The 17,560-nt window shown below is 30.0% G+C and overlaps 2 protein-coding genes across 3 annotated transcripts in view; one reads left to right on the top strand and one right to left on the bottom strand.

The window, feature by feature from the left end:
• Nucleotides 1–17,560, top strand: part of LOC117169017 (DNA mismatch repair protein Msh2) — a 66,622-nt gene that overhangs the window by 6,193 nt on the left and 42,869 nt on the right. Inside the window, exons 2-5 of the mRNA XM_033355069.1 lie at nucleotides 191–240; nucleotides 12,831–12,954; nucleotides 15,762–16,018; nucleotides 16,096–16,269. Coding sequence (XP_033210960.1) covers nucleotides 191–240; nucleotides 12,831–12,954; nucleotides 15,762–16,018; nucleotides 16,096–16,269 — 605 coding nt within the window. The remainder of the gene's footprint in view (nucleotides 1–190; nucleotides 241–12,830; nucleotides 12,955–15,761; nucleotides 16,019–16,095; nucleotides 16,270–17,560) is intronic.
• On the bottom strand, nucleotides 1,161–6,487 carry LOC117169016 (putative mediator of RNA polymerase II transcription subunit 26). 2 transcript variants are annotated; one of them, XM_033355068.1, is made up of 3 exons: nucleotides 6,380–6,487; nucleotides 2,904–5,688; nucleotides 1,161–2,741 (listed from the first exon to the last, which is right to left on the bottom strand). In XM_033355068.1, the coding sequence occupies exons 2-3, from the start codon at nucleotides 5,664–5,666 to the stop codon at nucleotides 1,671–1,673; spliced, it is 3,834 nt and encodes a 1,277-aa protein (XP_033210959.1). In that variant the 5' UTR covers nucleotides 5,667–5,688; nucleotides 6,380–6,487; the 3' UTR covers nucleotides 1,161–1,670. The 2 variants fall into 2 exon arrangements, with proteins under 2 accessions (XP_033210959.1, XP_033210958.1); XM_033355067.1 differs by having other exon boundaries at nucleotides 1,161–5,688.

Genomic DNA, 17,560 nt, shown 5'->3' with positions numbered 1-17,560 from the left:
CAAATTTTACACAAATCTAATACCTTATCTGATGAGAATGTGATATGCTTGAAAAATAAAACCGTGCCTCTCAAATTGTTATTTTTTGAAGTGATTAAACTGTATAATTGAAAATTGGAATGATAGAAATATTGTTTTACATTTTTATATTAACTTAACTTTACTTAATAGTTTTATACTCCTTTTTCAGATCAACCAACCGCACAGGGCTTTGTGAGATTTTTCAAAAACCTCCCACCCGTAAGTATCAAAAGCGTATTTTATGGTATACAAAAAGAAAAACCCTTTTTCGTGGAGCGAATTTTAATAGTGGGTAAACATTTTAATTGACCAAAAGAGTAAGCCTTCTAAATTTAAGTTCGATCGGATAATATCTTTTTTTCTGTTTATGAATTTGAAAATCATTTATATTATGAAATTATAAATTATGAAACAACATTTGTGCTTAAGTTAGTTCTTTCTTAAAATGTGCACAAAAAAAATGTTTTTTTTTGGATTATTTTAAGTGCACAGTTTTTTGAAAACGTTTAAACATATTGTGCTTGAAATTTCTTCAGCAGTGATCGAAGAAACATGTCGTAATTTTGTTATCGTACAAGAAAAATTGTTCGTGGTACAGAAGATCTAAAAAATGTTCAAAAAAGGCAAAATGTACCATGTTGAAACATGTTTCTTAAGTTAAGAAATTACGAGGTTTTTTTCGGCCCACTCTAATATTTAAATCTATTTTTATTTTCAATAAAAAATTGCTTAATTAATTTTTTTCTTCAAATTTCTCCTACTAGCACTTACGAAGAAATGGACAAATATATTAAAATGACAATATTTATTTATTAATTCATTAAATATCAAGATACAATTTTTTAATACATCTTATTTATCAAGTCTACGAAATTATCAACTATAACATCATTCAAAATGTACAAATATAAATTTACGTAATCTCATGGGAAGCAGAATTCCAGCTCAATTTTGCCTACTATTTTCATATTTTTAGACTTTTCAAATTATAATAGTAGTTTTGAAATTGGAACTAAAAATTATTTCCCTTTTTATTTTGACGATAAAAAAATATTAGAAAAACTCTGTCTCATTAAATTTTGGTATTTCATACGAGAGTACGCAACATCATTTAGAATAAATAAAAATAATTTTCGTTGTTCTTTTTCGCAATCTCTAATCTTTAATTCATCGACTTGATCATGATGTCATTATAAATAGATTCAGTGTGATTTGAGATGTTACTCGATATGATACATAACAAATATTCTTACCTCACAAGGAAGTAAAGACTAAGCAGTTACCTATTTCTATGAATATTCTATAAATACTAAAGTACAAAAGCATGCAAATAATCCAGGCCAAATTCAAGATTTCGCTTTACAGATACTTTCAATAATACTCGAGACAAAGCAATATTTCTGCAATAAAATATTCCTCATAGACCTTTTTTTTCTTACAAAAAAGTATTTTCGCCTAAAAGAAAAGAAGCCAGACTTTTACTTAAATTCTAACGTTAATGTGTTAAATGAATTAAATTAGAATGTAGATAAGAAGATGAAATCAAACTAAAAGCATGTACATGAGAGGAGAAATGAATGAGACACTTTTAGCCAATGCACCGATCCCTACAACACTGACGCTAAAAAAACTGCTAATGAAATTTTCGTTTATCCGAAAATGTCTCTCGCTTTTTCCTTTGTTTTTTCGACAACGGTTGAAAATCGACGACCAACTCGGTCCCAAAATCCAGGCTTTGGGGTCTGAGTTGTCGGAAAATATGTGAGTGTTGTAGGAATAGCATCTGGAAAGACCCATGTTGTGTCCAAAGGAATTACTTTATCTTCGTGTATCACCCGAGGAGTTACAGGTTTCTCACGTATATCCCATGGGTCTCCATCGATGAAAGCTGGCAAAGTTGCACTCGGATTGAGCTTGGCACCATTGAATAAATCGTCACCGTGCATTGGATCATAAGGTCCTCTTCCACCATAGGCTTCCAGAATCCTTGGCTGTAAACTAATTTCTTTCGCTTTCTCGTTTTCAAGCTGCAAATTGCTTCCTTGATTTTGTGCACTCTGACCGGATTCTAATTTGCTAGTCGCGCTATGAATCACTTCATCCTCTCGGCTCATCTGTTGCTTCCAATTTCCCAATTGCCCTTGTGTCTTTTCTTGGTCGAAGATAATATGATCATCTTTTTCTTGATTTCTTGATGCTTGCTCCACTTGCCAAATTTGTTGTCTCTCCTGATTTTGCTGTCTCTGTGGTCTCTGGTGCGTTTGTTGAATTTGTTCTGGGAACGCATCTAATTTCAAATTTTCATTCGTAAGATCACTGGGATTATGAGAATGGTGCCACTGATTCCCAAGTAAAATGTCTCGAGTTTGCTGTGAATTTTCTAAACTATGATCTATGAATTTGTCTTGAACTGGATGGGTACGAAGTAAGCCTCCTCTTGGCTCTTGAGGTAATTGAGTTATGTCTTTACTGCTGAGATCTGAAATTTGACTCAAGTCTTTGTGGGGGTTTTGATACTGTTGAGAAAAATCTTCACGGGTTTTATGGACCTGCTGAGAAAAGCCTTCGTGGGGTGTTTGCACTTGTTGAGAAATATATGCATGGAGATTTTGCTGCTGTTGAGGAAAATCTTCGTGGGGATTTTGTTTTTGAATCTCCTGTGAAAAGTCTTGATGATTTTTTTGAACCTGTTGTGAAAACTGTTCAAGAGTTTTTTCAACCTGTTGAGAAAATCCTTCACGTGGCTTTTGTACCTGTTGACCCCAGTTCTCATCTTCCCACTTTACCTGTTGAGAAAAGTCTCTATTCTCTCTTTGCACATCTTGAGAAAAATCTTGATACGCGTTTGGCTCATGCTGAAAATAACCACCAGACTTTTGAACTTGTTGAGAAAATCCTTCATGTGGCTTTTGTACCTGTTGACCCCAGTTCTCATCTTCCCACTTTAACTGTTGAGAAAAGTCTCTAGTCTCTCTTTGCACATCTTGAGAAAAATCTTGATACGCGCTTGGCACATGCTGAAAATAACTACCAGGCTTTTGAACTTGTTGACTAAACTCTTGCACGTGATATCTCTTCTCTGAACTTTTCTGATAACCCTCTTGGCTATCTGAAACTTCGTGAGGGGTCAGTGGTCGATCAGTTGGTGAATCCACATTTTCTACAGAGATATCTCCGCGACCAGTCTTCCTTAAATTCACAGATGGACTTTGTATGTCGACCTTGTCATCCCACTCGGCTTGAACGTGTCTTGAATTCTCTGTCGCGTGATCAGTATTAAAAATTGTATCGTCATTTCTAGTTTTATCTTGGCTGAGTTGAATTGGTTTGGGGTTCCTCCGTCTTGACGTTGGCTTTGGTGCTGGTTTCAGAGGCTCGTTGAACTGCTGATTCAGTCCGTCGAATCTTTGGTTCCCCAATTGATGGCTATCAGGTGCTAAAACTGGAGTTGGAAACTGATTAAAATCATGAAATTCTCGTGCAGGCTGATCTAACTTAAGGTTTCCTACCGTTTGTTGGTCAAATCCTCTTGGTTGTTGGGAGAAATCACTAACCGTTTGCGATTGCTGCGTCAGGTCTTCGATTCCGGTTGGTCTGCCCACTTTTTGTGCTCCTTGTCCCTGTTCAAATTTCTCGGGGTGGGGAAAGTCTGCTTGGGTCTGTTGAGATAAACTTTCAATTTGAGAAAAATCGTCGAATCGACGAGTTTGTTGTTGTGTAAAGTCTTGAGACTGCTGAGACAAGCTCTCAATCTGAGAAGGGTGCTGCTCAAGTTGTTGTTCCAACTCTAGCCTGCCGGATTGTTGAGGAAAATCGTCGAAACCTCTGATTTTCTGAGTCAAATCCTGGCTCTGTTGATTAAAATCCTGGCTTTGTTGAGTTAAATCTTGGGTCTGTTGTGTTAAATCCTCGCTTTGTTGACTAAAATCCTCGAGCTTTCCTTGTCGAAAATCCTCAACTTGTTGACCCAGAGCTTCAATTTCCTGCTGTGACACTTTTTGGATTCTTGCAGGTTCACCAAAATCTTGAGTTTGTTGAATTGGAAGAGAGTCTTCTGCTCTAGAATGTAGAGAGGCTCGTTTGTATCTTCTCGGTTGTGTGTAGGATTTATGGAAGTGAGATTCTTCATTGCAGTCAGGGTTGTGTCCCATACCTATGGTTTCTGTCATAAGTCCTCCAGAAGTAGATCCAAAACCTACACTACCTTGATGAGACATGCTACCCTTAGTTATAGAGCTATGAGTTCCATAAGTGGATCCATGAGATACGTAACCTTGAGAACCTTGAGATCCATAACCTTGAGATCCATAGCCTTGAGATCCATAACCTTGAGATCCGTGAGTTTGAGTACCATAGCCTTGAGATCCATATCCTTGAGTTCCCTGAGTTTGACTACCATAGCCTTGGAATTCGCTAGTTTGGGATCCATGAGATTGGTATCCATGGGTTTGAGATCCATGTGTTTGAGATTCATAGCCTTCTTGATCATAACCGGCTTGACTTTGTATTGCACTTCCGGAAATCTGATTTTGGTCATACGTTCCTTGTTGTATGGATGAAGGCGCACCTGGATAATATATTTGATTTTCGGATGCTGTTCCATGAGTCTGCTGAGCATTTGTTATTTTCACTGGATAAGTTACTTTCGTGGTTATTTGAGGGCGTGATTCTGTTTGTTGTGAGTGTTCCCACTTTTGATAGTGCTCTTTCGATATAGTTTGTTGAGGGACAGTTTGGACTTGTTCAACAATTCTTACAGGCTGTGGCTCAACTGGTACTGGATTAACTTGTATTGTTGAATGTTGTTGATGTTGTTGACGTTGTTCATATTGATATTGTTGACGTTGCTGCTGCTGCTGCTGTTGCTCCTGTAGCCGTTGCTGCTGCAGCCGTTGCTCCTGTAGCCGTTGCTGCTGCTGTCGATATTGCTGCTGCTGTTGATATTGCTGTTGTTTTTGTTGATATTGCTGATGTTGTTCTTGATATTGTTGATAGGTTTGTTGATATTCATGTTGTTGTTGTTGGAGCTGTGTCCAAAGCTGCTCCCTCATTTGATCCATTTGTTGTTTGAGTGAAGACCACTCTTGTTGTGCTTCTGCTATCTGTTGATTTATTGGTACGCACGGTCCTACACAATCTTGAACTTGAAGTTGGCCTTTCCGTTTTAGCTCTTGGAGATGATTTAAAGAATCACGGAGACTTTGTCTGAGTTCTGAACTCCTTGATTCAAACATAGACTCAAAGGAATTCTGAAAAGAATTTCCAAAATCTTCTATTCTTTGGTTGGTTCCAAAATTACTTCCCGAATGCTGAAGATTGCCGAAAGAGCTCTCAAAACCGCTTCCAAAATTTGGATTGATCCCACCTCCGGTTTCTTTGTAGTAGCTCATTTCGTTGAAACTTCCACGTGTGTTTCCATTGACGAATGTACCATCCTTTTTGTGAACAAGCGCACCATCGGATGTCTCAAAGTCATTATGGTTAGTTTGGTTTCTTGCGTCAGTTAAAGAAGCAATCATTGGCAGTCCACAGCAGTTTAAATTTTGGTAGGATTGTAATCCCTGCGAGTCGCAAAGTTGTACACATCCTGAGGGTGCACCTAGAGCCCGTGCAAGGAGCGAGAAGAGACAAATTATCTTCCACATGATGAAAGGTGGAATATGGTCTCTGAAAAAGAAAAAGGACGAGTTCTTGAATCAATAAGTAATTGATTTAATATTCAGCAATGCCACTCGTGATTCACAAGACATCATCAATGGATTACATCATATCCTACTACATAGATTAATAGGCTGATTTAAAATTCAAAATGTTGTGTAAATATGACGGAACTGGAAGCGAATTGTTTCATGCAACACTACATTATCAAAGTCCTCACATGTTTATACCTGTATCGTATTCATAAATAATTCATCTGCGTTAGAATATTATTAAGATATAATGCATGCCAATGTAAAACAGCACCTTTTTAAACACAGTAAGGGACATAAAAATCGGATCAGACACAGAAAGTAAAGTTTTGAAAAAAGTAATTTCAAAGTATGATAAACAAATCTTTGAATCGGTATATCCATGGTTTTTTTATAGAAAATATATTTTTTTAAATGCACAGTAATACACATTTGCTATATTTCGATCTTATGGAAGTTGACATGAATATTCTGGGTTATTTGGAATATTTACATCAACTTCATAAAACACTACCCATTTTCGAGATCTAAAAATATAAGAATTTAATTTTTAAACACTTTTCACACTCGCAGTTGGAAGCCACGAAGACCGATACACTTTCACGAGTTGAAAATTAAAATATTTATTATAAAAAACTGCAGAAAAATATTGTTATTGATGTAATTACCGTAGAAAGATTGATCCACTAATGCTCGTTTGGCTTAAGATACTCTTCTCGTTGAAAATCAATTCCGCAAATTAACCAGTGATGTTTGCGACAGATCTATTTATGTTCTTCCTCCCTCTCTTCTTGCATCTTGACATTGAAGGCTTTCTCTGTCATTCCATCTTTGATAGAGATTGTAGTTATTGTGTGGGTTTTCCCTCCTAACGTATTACATACTTATCTGGCACATTTATTTTAAGTGTGTTAATTATCAAATTCTGACGCTCGCATTTAGATTAGGCGACCCTCTTTTGAAAATTCCAAATAAAATCTCTCAACGACTCTCCCGTAATCTCCTATTTATTTATTTTCATGTTTGACTGTTTTGCAAAAAATATATTTTGAGGCAGACTTCTAATTATATTTCGAATTCGATGATATTTTAATAATTCTATTTCCAAATTTTGACAAGTTACTACTAGTTTTTAGGTCACATTGTTTTCTTCATGCGCCAATTGATTTAAATGAAGAAAACTAGACATGAAAGATATGCTGTAATAGAATAGCTTCTTCAACTTGAACTTGAAGATTGTGTTATGACATTCGACTTGAATAAATCAATTCCTAGGTTTATGTTTCCTGTCTATGTATTTCAAACTTCACCTTATAAAGTTTTTTTTCACTTGAACATATTTCTACAAACAATAGAATGTTAGGAGATATTAATATAATATAGAACATATTTTTTCGTAAACGATATTCAGAAAAATGTTTGTTTGTATCAAAAAAACATTTGTTTAAACATGTATCAAAGATAGGATTTGCTTGATACAAATAAAATTTGTTTTACTTAAACAATGGAGTTTTTTAGTCAAATAAACTTTATTTAAATAAAAAATATATATATTTGGTACAATTGTCCAAATATTTGTTCGATTCAAACATTTTTCTGAGTGTACCAAGTTATTTATTAGTGTAAATAAACTCGTCTGTAAAAAAGTTAATTTTACATAAAAACAGATATCATAGACAGGCCTCTTTTACGCCCTTAAATTTGAAGAATCACCTGAAACATCGAAAATCGAGAATTTTAACCCAATTTTCCCCTTTTCTTCCTTTTTTTTACAAAAATTCAAAATCTTTCAAAGCAAGACGCTTTGAGATAGATTCTTTTTATGCTGCCAATTTCAAATATTTCCTAACAAGAAAGACAAACTTTTTACAAAACAGTTAAACTTTCAATCTGAAAATATGAATTAAAAAAAATTTAATTTTTAACCAAATAATTAAGTTCTCAAACGGAAAATACGATTTTTTTAAACAAAATAGGTACCAATATTTTAATTTAAAAATAAAAACTACTTAATTCATTTAACAAGGACGACTTTTCCAGAGAATAGTTTATTTTTTATCCGAAAAATATTTATCAGTCAAGAAAGAAAACAATTCAATTAAATTTTATAGCTAAAACATACGGATTTTCTATCAAACAGTTAAACTTTCAACTCGAAAATGTGAATTTTTGAAAAAAAGTTAATTTTTCCGACCAAAGAGATGAATTTTCAACCAAAAAAGAAGAATTCTTTTTAAAAATGTGTAAGTAGATTCCTTAACCTAAAAGGTTTAAATTTCGTAATAAAAAGAGTTTAAGATGAATTTTCAAGTAAAAAGGTGTCTTTTAAACAACAAGATTAATTTTTTTAACAAAACAGATTAATTTTCAACCAAACATTTGTATTTTTAACAAAAAGATTAACTTTCTTTCCAAATGAAAACCCGGTAAATTCATCCAAAACTGACGAAATTTCAACAAAATAGTTGGTTTTTCAAACCAAAAAGGATTTTTCAGCTAAAAAATAAAAAAGATTCCAACTATTTGAGCTTTGAAGACAAAAAGACGAATTAAAAAAAAATGGTTCAATTTTTAACCCTAAGATATGAATTTATTACAAAAAAGTTCATTTTGAACCAAATAGTTGAATTTTCAATCAGAAGTGATAGTCTTCAAGGAAAAGCTTGAAGTTTACATTAAAACTAAAAAGAATTTAATTTTAAATAAGTAGATTAATTCATGCAAACAAGACAAAATTTTCCAAATCGAAAATAATATGCAATAAACTAACTAATAAAATATACATCGACGATTTTAATTTAATGATTGTGAATTCTCTTGTTAAAGCTGCTTTTCAAAAATGCAAAATTTTATACAGTATGTTCAACTCTATTATATCAAATTTATATGATTTTCATTTCCGTGCCTCAGTCTGAGACTTTATATTCAGATATTGCAAAATAAAGTACACATTTTATTTTCAATCATCACTTTAATATTTGTTCCTTATTTTGCATTAATTTTTATTCTCGGCTACCCTGAAAAACGTATAATTTTAATAAATGTATATTATTACAATTCATAATATGCATTGCTATTGAAAAACACGTATTTTAATTATATTGTGTTTTTATAAATTAAAAAAATGCTCATCCTATAAAAAAAAAACAGTTTTCATATTTAACATTTTATAGTATTATGTAAGTGTAAAGTGATAAAATATTTAAAAATAAAATGGTATTGTATCTATTTTTACGATTAACACAAAAACTACGCGTCTTATCGGAAATTGATTCATAACGAATTTGTTGCTCTGTTTCGGATGAACGACGTTTGTCTATCCATTGATTTTCGTAGCTTGTGTCGTTTATCCACAAATTTAATTTTTACTTTTAAAATTATTTTTGAAGATTAAAACTAAATCTACGCAACCTATGAAAAATTATAATTCATAAATTTGTAGCTCTTTTTTATTATAGTTAAACAATTATTGTATATTCATTTTTTCATATCTTGCATAGTTTGTCCGCAAAATGGAAATGTGTTAAAAATCCTTTTTTGATGATACGCGTATTTTTTATTTTAATCGTAAAAAATAACGTTAAAAAATTGGAAAAAGGAGAGAACCTAAGAAAAAAAAATGGACAAAAGTTATTCGCCCAAAAACAGCTACACATTTGTTATAAATAGTTTTTTATGGGAAGAGTAGTCTTAGTTTCAATCGTACTAATAACAAGAAAATATTAAATTTGTGGAAAAACGACGTGAGCCACAAAAAAGTATGAATGGATAAAAGTTGTTCTTCCAAACATGCCACAAATTTGTTATTATTCATTATTTGGTAGGACGCGTTTTTTGTTACAAAAAAAATTAATAAACAAAATTTGTTCACCCAAAAAGTATCCACAAGTTTTTTATTAATCGTTTTTTGATTGGTCCCGTTTTTTTATTTATTTATAAAAAATAACATTACAAATAAAATATAAAATTTTTGAAAAAACGATACAAGGTACGAAAAAAATTGACGAACAAAGGTTGCTCAAAAAAGGTTCAACTAAAAAAGATATACAAACATGTTATAAAAATGTATTAAAAATTAAAAAATCAACTTTTTGGAAAAACGATTTAAGATACAATAATATTTTATTTAACAAACGTTTGTTCACCTAAATTATATCTACAAATTTGTGTGGAACCACTTTACGCTAGTAAAGTTTTATTTGAATCGTAAAAAATCACATTAAAAATAAATAAATGAAGTTTATGGAAAAGCGACACAAGTTGCATTAAAAAGTTTAATTACAAAATTGTTTTTTTTATATCTGATACATTTTTCAGGATAGCTGAGAATAAAAATTAATGCAAAACAAGGAACAAATATTAAATTAATCATTAAAAATGAAATCTGTACTTTATTTTGCAAAATCTGAATAAGCAGTACCGGACCGGGGTACAGAAATAAATATAAAATACATTTCATGCGAGCTATCTACACTTCGGGCAGATTTTTTTACTTAAAACTGATCTACTAAACCGCTGTGAACCTAGTAAAAACCACTGTTAAAAATTCCCCATGTTTTTCTCCTAAAATAATATCTAAAATTAATGTTTACAAAAATTTGATAAACTTTTGGTATCCAAATTTTTGACCAAAATTGAGTCTTTGTGATCTAGTTTTCTTCATGGAAATCTAATATTTTTTTGGAATCCTTGTAAAGAACTTCTCATACGTAAGGCGTAAAATCCTAGCTTGTTATTTTTTATTGAGGCCACGTCAATCCGAGAGCTAGTTTTCATATCTTATATTCGCGATAAATAAAAAGACAATAATATAGTATTCTTCGAATTCATGCGCGGTTTATGAAAAGTGACCTGTGACACCCTGACCTCCCGATAGACTGCGACCAGCTCCGCAATGTTTCAAAGTATTTGTTAAATCTGTGTGACTTTCAGACGCCAACTTAATTAATTACTCTTGCTGGAGATCACGAATTTAGTAAAATACTTGCTTCTAATCCATATATCTCGGATGTTGCCGTACATTTCGCTGATTAGGAAATCAGTATTTCCTGCTTACAAAATAATTGTAATATGGAAGAAGACGAAACATAATTGCACACTCATGTCCCTATTCCCATTTTTTGAGTTCTTATGTTTTTCCCTGTTAAAAAAAAACTTCTCTTTTTCCCCTTTTCTCATTTCTCTCTCTTTTTTTCTTAAATCCGAACTGAATGAATAGAACCCAATAAGAAAATCCAAGTATTTTTGGTTGAAAGTTAATTATTTTCAGTTAAAAATTCTACCATTTAAGGTTGTTGAGTAAACAAGTTTTGAAAATTTTATTATTTTGTTGAAAATTTAACTATATTGTAAAAAAGTCATCCTTTTTGGTTGAAAAACCACCTAATTTGGTAGAAAATTCGACTCTTTGGATTAAAAGTTTAACTATTTGTTTGTAAATGAAACTGTTTCGCAGAAAATTAATTTTGTTTCTTTTTAAAATTCAGCTATTTGGTTGATAATTCATCTTTCTTGGTGAAAAATAATATTTTTTTAATGAAAATTCACCTTTTCATATTGATAATTCAAATATATATATTTTTTAATGTTTCTTTTTGGGTTGAAAATGCAACTATTTAATTAAAAATTTAACTTTTTGTTGAAAATTCGTTTATTTTGACAAAAGTTAAATAATTTTGTTGTAAATGCAACTGTTTGGCTGAAAATTGATTTTTCTTGGTCGAAAATGATCTTTTTTGTTGAAAATTTATTTTTATGGTTTTATAATAGAACTGTTTTCTAAACCATTTAACTTGAAAACTTAAATCTTTTGTTTAAAATTCATCTTTGAGTTGAAAATATATCGCTTTCGATCGCAAGTTCAACTATATTTTGTTGTAAATGCAACTGTTAGTTGAAATCGAACTTTTTTATTTGGAATTCAACTTTCTTCTACAAAAATCTTATTTTTCCTTTGAAAATTAAACTATTTGGTTCAAAATGCCACTTTTTGTTAAAAATTCGTCTTCTTAGATTTAAAAGTCAACTGTTTTTTAAATAATTAAATTTGAAAACTCAACTTTTTTTTTTAATTTTGTCTTTGGATTCAAAATTGATCTCTTTCGATTGATATTTAATATTTCGTTGTAAATGCAACTGTTTTGCTGAAAATTTGTTTGTTTTGAAAATTCAACCATTTGAGTGAATATTCACCTTTCTCGATTGAAAATTATATTTCTTTGCTGAAAAATAACCTTCTGAGGTTAATAATTTTCACCAATTTAAAAGATGCATCTTTCTGGCTTGAAAATCTAAGTGTTTTTGGTTAAAGTTTAAACTGTCATTTGATTCAACCATTTGGTTGAGAATTCAACTATTTGGTTAAAGATGCAATTATTTTCATAAATGGTCATAAATGCAACTGTCTTTTAAAAAATTCGTTTTTTTCGCGTAAACTTTTCTTGGTTGAAATTTTCTTTTTTAAAATTTCGCCTGTCTTGTTTGGAACTTTAGGTATGTAATTTTAAATGCAACCTCTTGGCTCAAAATAAATTTTTTGTTTGTTTTTAAAATTAAAGTATTTAGTTATAAACTATTAAGCTTTTTAACTTAAAAAAGTAACTTTTTTTAATTCGCCTTTGGTTTGAAAATTCGATACATTTCGACTTGAAATCTTGCGTTTCATATCGAATTCAATGTGGTACCTACTCATTTATTTTATGTAAAAGAATTTTTTCCCCTATTTTTGTGAAAAATCATCCTATTTCCCTTGGTTTGAGAGCATCTTTGACTATAAAGTCTGTAAGAATCATAAATAATATAATTTTTTCTTTTTGAATAGTCGAGTTTTGTATCCTAGATTTACACAAGTTCATGGGAAATAACTTTTTATTACTGATATCTATTTCATCATCAAAAATGTTGAAATTGTTTTATCAATTATTGAAAACAAAGCCAGTGAGGGGAACCTTGTCCCTGTTATTGTCAATCAATTATTACTGATGCTGTACATAAATAGGTCAAGGATATTCTCATCAAGATATTTTACGAGCATTGACATGTTTCCCTCTTTAATTATATCTTTGAATATGCGGTTGATCTCATTATTCAGACAAATATATTTTTATTTTACTTTTTCAGAAATCAAGCAGCACCATAAGAATCTTTAACAGGCAAGACTATTATACTCTTCATGGAAGCGATGCCCTATTTGCAGCTGAAGAAATTTTTAGAACCACCTCGGTTTGCAAGATGATTGGCGCTGGTAAATATAATTTATTTTTAATTCATTCAACTCTTTTTATTTCGGGAAAATCGTTTTTAAATTTATGTCTGTGAATTTCAAAGTATGGATCAATATTTGACCAATTTTTAAATTATTATTTAGAAAATTTTGCAATAACAATGTGCTTTTTTCAATTGGATTTACCTCATTGCGGTACGTAATTAATGGTTTCCAGAAATAACAAGATATGGGACTGGAAACTAATGGGCATTTTTGGTATTAAAAATAAAATATGCTTTGCATGGCGAAAACTTAATTTTCAAAATTCTATGATTTTTCCTTGACTAATTTTTTTTTTCCTTACCACAAACATCCAAATACCAGCATTTTAATCTTGCAATATTTTAAAGTTAGGATCTTTTACAAACTGAATAAAACTGTATTTCAGTTACAAATTAAAAATTTTCATAGTTTATTTATTCATTAAAAAAATAATTTATTATCATAAAAAATTACTTTTTAACAAAATACTTAAATTTTCAACAAAACATAAAATTCTTTTCAAAATAATTAAATTTTCGAATTTAAAAGATGAATTCTCACTAAAAAAGTGTAAAAGCTGATATTTTAACCAAGAAAAGTGAAATTTCATTAAAAAAAAATAATTTTAAAACCAAAAAGATGAATTTTCAGCAAATATAGATTTTTTAGTCATGAAAAAAAAGTTTACCCAAATTGTTTACCCTTCAAGCCAAAAGACGAATTTTCCATACAAAAAATGAATTTCCAGCAAAAAAATTAATTCAACCAAAGTGATGAATTTTAAGCTAAAAGTATGAATGTTTAACAAAAAAATGATTGATTAACACAGTGGTTTAAGCAGAATTTTTAAACAAAATAGTTGAAACTTCAAGCTAAGAAGATTCATTTTCAACCAAATAGTTGCATTTTTATCGAAGAAAGATAAAATTTCTTCTAAAACAGATGAATTCTTCAATCAAGAAGATAAATTTGTGAAAAAGTGATTGAATTTTCATCTAAAAAAGATTTCAGTTTACTTTTCAATACCAGAATATGAATTTTTAAAAACAGTTCAATTTTGTATGAAATAGTTGAATATTTAACCAAAGAGTTGCATACTTATCCATGAAAGATGCAATTTTTACTAAAATAGATGAACTTTTAAATCAAAAATAGTTGAATTTTTATTTAAAAAAGATTTCAGTTGCCTTTTTAACACTAGAATATGAATTTTAAGCAAGTACATTTTCTACGAAATAGTTAAATTTGCGATAAAAAAAGGATGACTTTTCAACCAAATTGTTGAAATTTTAACCGAGCAGTTGAATTTGTATCTAAGAAAGATGCAATTTCTGCTAAAATAGATGAATTTTTAAATTAATGAGACAAAATCAAAAAAAAAGAGTTGAAATTTCACCCGAAAAAGATTTTAATTGACTTTTCACACCAATTTCTATTATTTGATTGAAAACTCAATTGTTTTGTTGAAAGTTTATGTATTTCGAAGGAAATTCTTATTTTTTACTAGAATGAATCTTTTTGGTAGAAAATTTAACTATTTCGTTATAAATTTATGTATTTTTGAAAATGTAATTATTTGATTGAAAATTTAACTGATATGTAGAAATATCGTCATTTTAATGTAGGAATTTCAATGTTTCATTTAAAATTTATCTATTTTGATGAGAATTCGTATTTTATAGTAGAAAATTAATCTTGTTGATTGAAAATATCCTTTTTCACTTAAAAATTGTACATTTTGGATGAACGTTTTTTTCTGCAAAATCTTTCTTTGTTGAGGGTTCAAGTATTTTGTTGAAAATTTGTCTTTTTTGGTTCAATTCAACTGTGTTGGACTCCAAACGATTAAAAATGAAAATTCAGTTGACTTTTCAACATTAAACTGTTAATTTTAAACAAGTAAATTATCTACGAAATATTTGAATTTTCAACAAAAAAAGGCGAATTTTCAACAAAACAGTTGAATTTTCAACCAAAAAATATAACTTACAAAATTGTTTATTTTTAAATCAAACATTTGCTTTTTTATACAAGAAAGATGCAATTTCTGCTCAAATAGATGAATTTTTGAATAAAAAAGAAAAATTTTCAACAACAAAATTAGTTGATTTTTCATCCTGGAATGATTTAAGTTTGCCTTTTCAACATAAAAATATGAGTTATAAATAAGAAGTAAATTTTCCACTACGAAAATTGAATTTTTAACCCAAAAAAATGAATTTTGTACAGCACACTTGAATTTTCAAACAAAGCATAAAATTTATTATTAAAAAGATAGTATTCAGGAGGAAGAAACTGCAAAAAAATAAATATAAATATAAATACAAGGCAAATGAATTACTCACAAAAATATTTAATCAGGGTTACCGTAAAACTTCATTAAAAACATTCCCTAATACTTTTCTGTCCAATTTTACATTTTCCCTCATCATTATTAATTTTTTAAGGTTAGAATCTTAAACTTTTAATATTTTTATCTTAGAATTTTTTATAAACGGAATAAAACCTTTTAAAATTAAATCTGAAATTCTTCGAATTTTTCTGCTTGACAGTTATTTAAAAAATTGATTTCAATTTTTTGTCACCCTAAAGTCAATTTCAACATCAGCATCCAAATATTGTTACAGAAAATTCGTGACTTTTGAAAAAAAATCCCTCACTTTTCTCTGACCAACAAAACTTCCTGGATTTTTTTTAAATTGCTGTTGGCTAGGTTCGTTTTTCACCAACCGGTTAACTTTGGCGCCTAAAGTTAAATTTATATTAAAATTCTGTACAAATATTTATTCAAATTTCTTGTACAGAGCCGAATAAAATAGAGGGAGTAGTTTTGAACAAAAACCACTTTGAGGCGTTTCTTCGTGATCTTCTGCTCGTAAAGCAATACAGAGTAGAAGTTTACGTGAATCAAGCTTCCGGAAAGAATCAAGACTGGGTGATCGAGTACAAAGGATCACCAGGAAATCTGTTACAATTCGAATCTATTCTCTTCGACAATAAAGACATCATCGCTGGTTCAAATATTATTGCAGTAAAGCTCGGTACCGAGGGGAAATTTAAAGTAAATAAAATTGCAAATTGATAAAAATTCTTATCTTTTTTTTCAGATAACATTATTCATTAATTTGTTTATTGTAGGTTGTAGGACTGAGTTGCGTCGATGTTGTTTCTACCTTGATCTCAGTTTGCGAATTCAAAGATGATGATACTTTTACAAACTTGGAATCTCACTTTGTTACTCTTGCACCTAAAGAGTGTTTGGTCGTTCAACCTCCAGGAGACAACAATCCGGAATTTAATACTTTAAAACAGGTTTGTCTATTTTAATTTCAGTGTGTCTACGGGACCTGGAATTCGGGAAAAAATGAAAAAGACTATATTGTCGGCAGAGCCCCCCCCCACCCCTTAAATTGGAAAAATCACCTAAAACATTTAAAATCCAGAATTTTCATCCAATTTACCCTTTTTCATAATTTTAAATATATTTTCGGAACTATTTGTTAATTAATTCGTCGACTTGCATCGTCAACAGTGAAGAAATCGCTAATGATTTAATCGCAGGTTGGCGACTTGACCGGGAAATTAATTTAAAAACAGGGAATTTACTTCTGATCGTGGCAAAATTCAAGTTTTCATTATTTTAGTAATAAATTTTAATAATGTATCTTGAGTCTGATTCTGAAAATTTTTAAATATATTTATACTTTATGAGAGAAAGTTTTTTTTTCCATTATAATTAGTTAGAGGGAATTTTTATACATGAAAGGATACTTTTTTAAAAGAATTATAATTTGAATTTTGATGAAAGGAATCCCTTTTCCAAGACAGGATTTCTGAATTATAATAGAAACTTACAATTTTCATTGCGAATTCATCTCTGTTTAGTTCAACTACTTCGTTAAAAGTTAAACTGTTTTGTTAAAAATTAATTTTTTTGGTTAAAGATTCACCATTTTAATTTAAAATTCACCTCTGGTAGAAAATGAAACTACTTTCTGAAAATCAATTTATCTTTTTTGGTTAAAATTCCACTATTTGATTGAAAATTTACATTTTGAACTGTTAAATTAAACTATTTGTTTGAAGATTTAAGTACTTTGTGGAAAATTCGTCTTTTTTGTAGAAAATTAATCTTTTTGACATCAAATTCTACTATTCCATTTTTCATTTATATTTTTCTTTTAAAATTAATATTTTTGATTAAAAATTCTTCTTTTTCGGTTAAAAAATCAAGTATTCCAGTTAAATATTCTAAATTTTAGTTAAAAATTCATCTTTTAGGATGGAAATAAAATGATTTGGTTAAAAGCTAAACTCTTTTGTTAAAAATTATTATTATTTTTTAATTCATCGTTCGCATTAAAAATTAATTTCTTTGGTTGAAAATGAGCTGTTTTGAGGTCAGTCTGTGGGTTAAAACTGATTAAAAAATATTAAACTAAATAGGACAGGGAAACGAATTTACAAAAGAAAAGCAAAGTAATTTTAAAATGAAAGTGGATGATTTATTGCTAATACTATTTACATAGGAAACTCGCGTCTTATTCTAGCCGAATGGGTATTGGGAGTTTAAGTCTTGAGATATAGTGGGGGGGGGGGGGGG

The sequence above is a fragment of the Belonocnema kinseyi genome, chromosome 3, assembly GCF_010883055.1.
Source record: "Belonocnema kinseyi isolate 2016_QV_RU_SX_M_011 chromosome 3, B_treatae_v1, whole genome shotgun sequence".
Lineage (NCBI taxonomy): Eukaryota > Metazoa > Arthropoda > Insecta > Hymenoptera > Cynipidae > Belonocnema > Belonocnema kinseyi.
The sequence above is the reverse complement of the archived record's forward strand: the minus strand, read 5'-3'. Positions and strand labels throughout refer to the sequence as shown.

Excerpts from the sequence above, each read along its gene's own strand:
- LOC117169016 (XM_033355067.1), bottom strand. The coding sequence starts at position 5,666 with ATGTGGAAGATAATTTGTCTCTTCTCGCTCCTTGCACGGGCTCTAGGT.